This window comes from Micromesistius poutassou (assembly GCF_964030765.1).
Source record: "Micromesistius poutassou genome assembly, chromosome: 4".
NCBI lineage: Eukaryota > Metazoa > Chordata > Actinopteri > Gadiformes > Gadidae > Micromesistius > Micromesistius poutassou.
In genome coordinates this window covers 1,806,956-1,813,271 of record NC_140274.1, presented here as the reverse complement: position 1 = coordinate 1,813,271, position 6,316 = coordinate 1,806,956, and the positions used below count along the sequence as shown (strand labels likewise).

At 53.1% G+C, this 6,316-nt stretch overlaps 1 protein-coding gene across 1 annotated transcript in view; it reads right to left on the bottom strand.

The window, feature by feature from the left end:
* Positions 1-5,961, bottom strand: part of chrd (chordin) — a gene marked incomplete at its 3' end in the record, with an annotated part of 11,685 nt that extends 5,724 nt beyond the window's left edge. The window contains 9 exon segments of the mRNA XM_084467207.1: positions 15-99; positions 102-131; positions 327-468; positions 2,060-2,147; positions 2,367-2,484; positions 2,800-2,940; positions 4,448-4,571; positions 5,026-5,129; positions 5,829-5,961. Coding sequence (XP_084323333.1) covers positions 15-99; positions 102-131; positions 327-468; positions 2,060-2,147; positions 2,367-2,484; positions 2,800-2,940; positions 4,448-4,571; positions 5,026-5,129; positions 5,829-5,943 — 947 coding nt within the window. The 5' untranslated portion in view covers positions 5,944-5,961.
* Between the last annotated feature and the right edge of the window lie 355 nt (positions 5,962-6,316).

The following is a 6,316-nucleotide window of genomic DNA, read 5'->3' as shown; positions in this document are numbered from 1 at the left end:
GTGTGTGTGTGAGCAGGCCCTGCAGGATGAGGATGAAGTGGAGGTTGTTCTCCGTGTCGCTCAGGGTCAGCATGGCCACGCCCCCCACGCCTGGGCCGGCTCCTCCGTGGTCAGCGTGGAGCTGAAGGTCTCTGCACACACACACACACACACACACACACACACACACACACACACACACACACACACACACACACACACACACACACAGTATGAGTCATGTGCAATATGTTTAGACTCTCCATAAGGGAGCCACATACACACACACACACACACACACACGCACAGAAATACACACACAAACACACGGACACGCACACACATACCGGCAAACAGCGCTCGGTGTTTGATGATCTTGCCCTCGACTTCCTCTCGTCGGCCGGTAGATGTTGCCATGGTGACGCGCATCTGCTCGCTCTGCAGCTGCCGCAGCAGAGGTTTGGGAAGGTTCCTCCACACACCACAGATCTGCACACACACACACACACACACACACACACACACACACAGGTGAGTGATGGTAATGCTAACCATACTAAACAGTCATGTCAAGGTGAGGATGTGTGTGTGTGTGGTGCATGTGTGTGGTTTTGTGTGTTTGTGTCTGCATGTCTTGCCAAAGTTACAAAGTTAACACACACACACACACACACACACACACACACACACACACACACACACACACACATCTGGTAAACATATCAAGCCCTGTGTGTCTCATCCACAGGCCACCAGGGGTTAGGATGGGTTGTGTGTGTGTGTGTGTGTGTGTGTGTGTGTGTGTGTGTGGGGGGGGGGGGGGCCATGGCTGGTGAATCTCAGGGTACTCTCTCACAACAAAATACACACACTCAAACAGACAAACACACACCACACAAACACACACCACACTCATGTGTTGCTGTTTCTGTCCCTCTCTGTAAGGGCCAGCATCTCACACTACCTCTCCTTCACCATCACCCCCCTGAGTGAGGACCCCCAGGACCCCCCCCCCCCCCTCCCGTGTCCCTCCACCTGACCCTCCACCTGACTCCCGGGCCCCCCCCCTGTGTCCCTCCACCTGACCCCCTGGATCAACAGTTCACAGCCTCAGCTCTGGAGCCCACTGAGCCTGGCTGGGGGGGGGGGGTCTGGGAGGCTGGGGGGGGGGTCTGGGCCTAATCAGAGCTCTGTGTGTTTGTTTGCGATGCTGCGTTCCACGTTTCCTGCAATCAGGCCGAGTTTGGCATCTTCTGAAGAGTGATGAGGCAGCGTGTGTGAGTGTGTGTGAGTGTGAGTGTGAGTGAGTGTGAGTGTGTGGGAGTGTGAGTGTGTGTGAGTGTGTGTGAGTGTGTCTGGTAGTTTATTATTGCAGAGTTAAGTATGGGGAACAAAGGGACAAAGAGGGAGGGAGTTGAATCAATCTCTCGTTGTGCTTACACAATCACAGACGCACACTAGTGTCTGGTCTGGGGGTCTTACCATGTGGGCCTGGTTCTATCAGGTTCTGGTCTGGGGGTCTTACCATGTGGGGCTGGTTCTATCAGGTTCTGGTCTGGGGGTCTTACCATGTGGGCCTGGTTCTATCAGGTTCTGGTCTGGGGGTCTTACCATGTGGGCCTGGTTCTATCAGGTTCTGGTCTGGGGTCTTACCATGTGGGCCTGGTTCTATCAGGTTCTGGCCTGGGGTCTTACCATGTGGGCCTGGTTCTATCAGGTTCTGGTCTGGGGTCTTACCATGTGGGCCTGGTTCTATCAGGTTCTGGTCTGGGGGTCTTACCATGTGGGCCTGGTTCTATCAGGTTCTGGTCTGGGGGTCTTACCATGTGGGCCTGGTTCTATCAGGTTCTGGTCTGGGGGTCTTACCATGTGGGCCTGGTTCTATCAGGTTCTGGTCTGGGGGTCTTACCATGTGGGCCTGGTTCTATCAGGTTCTGGTCTGGGGGTCTTACCATGTGGGGCTGGTTCTATCAGGTTCTGGTCTGGGGGTCTTACCATGTGGACTGGTTCTATCAGGTTCTGGTCTGGGGGTCTTACCATGTGGGCCTGGTTCTATCAGGTTCTGGTCTGGGGGTCTTACCATGTCCGACTGGCTCTTGGGGACCTTGTACTCGAAGGCCGTGGTTCCATCAGAATCCAGGAAGACGATCTTACTGGGACGACCCATCCTGAGGACCAGGGGAGAGCGGAACACAAATCAATGTCAGGGTCACTGTGTGTGTATGTGAGCGTGTGTGTGTGCGTGCTTGCTTGTGCGTGTGTGTGTGTGTGTGTGTGTGTGTGTGTGCATGAGCACGAGTGTGTGTGTGTGTGTGTGTGCATGCTTGCTTGTGTGTGTGTGTGTGTGTGTGTGTGTGTGTGTGTGTGTGCGTGTGTGCGTGTGCTACCTCTGGTATGTGATGGAGAAGGCCAGGCTGGTGCGGGTCAGGGAGAAGCGCGCCCGGGCCACACTGTTAGTGCTGGGGAGCCAGGAGCCAGACCCCGCCGTCAGCAGGGCCACGAAGTCTGAGAGAGAGAGAGGGAGGGAGGGAGGGAGAGGGAGAGGGAGAGAGAGAGAGAGAGAGAGAGAGAGGGAGAGAGAGAGAGAGACCGTGGGGGAGGTGTTTGAATAACTTGTTGATGACATGGTAGGTATTACTCATATTGCCTCATTGCTTCAAGATAATTGGACGGTTAGTGTGTGTGTGAGTGTGTGTGTGTGTGTGTGTGTGTGTGTGTGTGTGAGTGTGTGTGTGTGTGTGTGTGTGTGTGTGTGTTCTACTCTAATGTTCTTCAGCGGGGCCAACAGGAGTGTGTTGAGGCGGTGGTGGGGCAGCCTACCGGTGCGGCTCTCGGCGGGGCCCATGTCCTCGGAGCTCAGGTAGGACCTGTCGTTGTAGGACTTGTGGAGGTCGTCCTCCTTCTCCTTGCCTTTCTCCTGGAAGTAGTCGAGGCCGGGGTCGGGGAGGGCGTCCTTGTCTCCTGCAGCGGGGGGACATAGGGGGGGCGGTCAGAGCCTGTCAGCACCGGCCCGGCCGCGCTGGGGACATTGTCAACGTGCTTTTGGTCAACCGAGTTCTGGTCACACAACAATAAACCTTTTTTTATATTTTCTTCTGAAATACCGCATGGTCATCTTGCTGATATTTAAATTGTTATTTTTATTACAACATTATTTAATGAACAACAGATGGACGCTGGGGCCATGGATTCAACTTTTAATTCACTCCAAGAACTCCTCCCTCTCTCTGCCATTCTCTCTCTCTCCCTCTCTGTGCCAGGGGTAAAGGGGGGGTTAGATCAGTAATGAGTGGTGGTGCAGAGTGCTGTCTGAATGGGACGTGACAGCGGCGTGTGACCCCCACACTGACCTGCTGCGCACAGCGACGTCATCAGCCTGCACACATCAGCCTAGACTCTCTCTCGCTCTGTCTCTCTGTCTCTCTGTCTCTCTGTCTCTGGCACACAGACCTAACTACACACATACTGATCCTATGTGTGCTAAAGTCTTGTGCGCGAGAGAAGACCGACGTCCAAAGGAAACACGCGCCCCCGGGGCCCAGAGAGAAGATGTTCCTGATGCCAGGCGCCGAACCGGCGCAGGAAGGGGACTCTCCTGTCTCTCCTGACTCTCATTCCTCCGCTCGGCTTCCTGCTGTGCAGTGTGAGCACTGCTGTCTTTGTTTCATTTCCTCACCACATCAACGCCACGCTCACATCCATCTCTGTTCTCTCTCTCCCTCTCCTTCTGTCTTCACCTGCACTCACAACCCTCCCCCACCCCCGGCTGGACCCTCAGGTGCAACTCTCTGTCTCTCTGTCTCTCTGTCTCTCTCACACACATACACATACACACACACACACTTCCCAGCCCTTGTACAAATATACTGGCAGTGTTGGTGCCTTTGCTAAGACAAACACACTCAAGCTTTTCCTTAAAACCCCGACCACAACACAAACAGACGCAGGAGCCTGCGGACACAGTGCAGTGTTGTCCTAGTGATGACACAGAGCTATAGCTTGACTTTCCATTTCACCACCAAACACACAGCGTAGAAAAACACCATGAAGAACTATACAACATCAACACCCAACCTGGGTCAGTGTGTGTGAGTGTGTCTGAGAGTGTGTGTGTGTGTGTGTGTGTCTGAGTGGTGTGTGTGTGTGTGTGTGTGTGTGTGCATACATGTGCAACACACCTGTAATAACTCCTGTCCCTGCATGTCTCTGGACAGTGTGTGTGTTTGGGTAGACCTGTGCATGAAGTGGACATTGTCCAAGTGCATGCTCTACTTACCCTGCAATAGCTATATATATATATATATATATATATATATATATATATATATATATATAGCTATATATATATATAGCTATATATATATATATATATATATATATATATGTAAACATTATAAGCAGAATACTTGAGATAATGTAAAGGTATGAGGATAGCTAAAGCTGCAGACAGCAGCAGTGGGGACAGTACCCGTGGGGCAGGTCTTGCAGCAGTGTCCGGGCAGCAGTATGGGCTGGTCGCAGGCGGCCGCCGGGCAGTCCTGCTTGATGTTCTTACAGTTGACCTTCCCCAACACCTTCCCCCGACGGGCCTTCTGCTGCAGGAGGAGCACAGGGGCACCGCTTGAACCAAACGCTTTGATTCATGAATGAGCACAGCAACGGAACGGCTCTGACGCACTTCTACAACTGAACAATCTGTGGTGAAACACAAGTCATCACAATTCTGGTTTCTGATTGGTTTAAATGAGTGCCGTGTGGTATCCCTTGTAAGGCATGTTAGCACCTGGCACGGGTTCAGCTCAACAGAAACTCAGCGTGAATGAACTCAAGTCATTAGTCGCTGCTGTGCTTTACGACTCAGTAAGCAATGAAATATCATTGTCTAGACATAAGAGCCATGAGCCAACCAAAGGGGGTAAAGGTGAACCATTACCATACAATGTTCTGTTGGCCGTGGCCCAGAGCACTACAGGTACAGGGGGAGCGCTACGACAGGGTGAGTGCTACACATTAACGGGCTGAGGGCTGCAGCGTGTTGAGACTCACGGGTTCACAGAAGCACTGGACGCAGTGCATCACCCCGAAGGGCTCGCCCAGGTCGGGGTGCCAGCTGTCCTCCAGCGAGTAGAACCAGCCCCCGAACGAACAGCCTGCACAGGGACACACACAACGGCAACACAACGTTAACACAACATCATCACACTCACGAACCTAGTGTTTGTGTCGGAGAGAGGCCACGGCTGGTCTACTTTACAGAGCGCTAGTGGTGGGCCTACTGGTCGGCACCGAGTGTGTTTCTGGATGAACGCGTCTGTCGAACTCAGACGTCCTGGTGTGGATTGGTTTATTAGTAGCGTACACGTATTTAGTTTAAAAGCTCTTCTGATGAGGATGTTAACGTTAACAGGTTAAGTGACCCTGTAGTGAACCAGAGGGTTCGAGCTGAAGAAGCCCATCGAGACCTCACATCTGGCTCAGAGGCAGTGAGCCTTCTGTTGTTTCCACGTGAGGTCGATGCGTTCTCTGTGTTCAGAGGCGGAACACATGTTGGTTAACAGTTGTCCCTTAACAGTCTTCTTTTATAAAGACTTGACATGATGTCGCTATGACATGGAGACACCGAGCGGCTGTAGCGTGTGGACCAGCACGCGCATTCAGCGGTGATGACTCACTCTCTCTGATATTCATAACGTCGGCCGCGCGGCGCTCAGCATTGCGCACAACACGGAGAGAACATGCGCTTAATTTAAGACCGAAAAACAGGGTTATATGAATAAGTAATAGCATATCAGCCAACATATCAATACGTTTGACGGTTAAGTTGTACTTTATGAATGTTTCCGTCTCACCCGAGAGTCCTTTGGCCGGCAGCAGCTCCTTCTCCGACTGGATGGGCAGCGCGGGCGCCTTCAGCCTCGAGGCCGCGGCGGCGGATCGCAGCCACGCGCAGCTTAGTAACAACATAAGCGCGCGCAGCGCGCGGCAAGTCTGCATCCCACCAAGCGGCAGCATGCACACCAAATGATTATGTATTCTTTACCTTCTACTTTAAGAGCAACAAACGACCGGTACCGGGACTCCGTCAGCCCGTATGAAGCTTACTGACACGATGCGCGTGATGACTCCCCTCAGTCGGTTAAAATGTGCCGCGTTCGTCAAAAGTCAGCAACGTTGGCGGTAATATCCCATGCGCGAGAGGAGGAGACGGATGAGTGGAGCGCGGCAGTCGGTCTCCGGGAGTCTCGAGCGGCAGAGTGTCCGCTGCCCGCGGGACGCCTCTTCTTTATACTCCCTGACACTTTGGATGAGGCGTGCGCGTGGGAGGGGGAGGAACGCG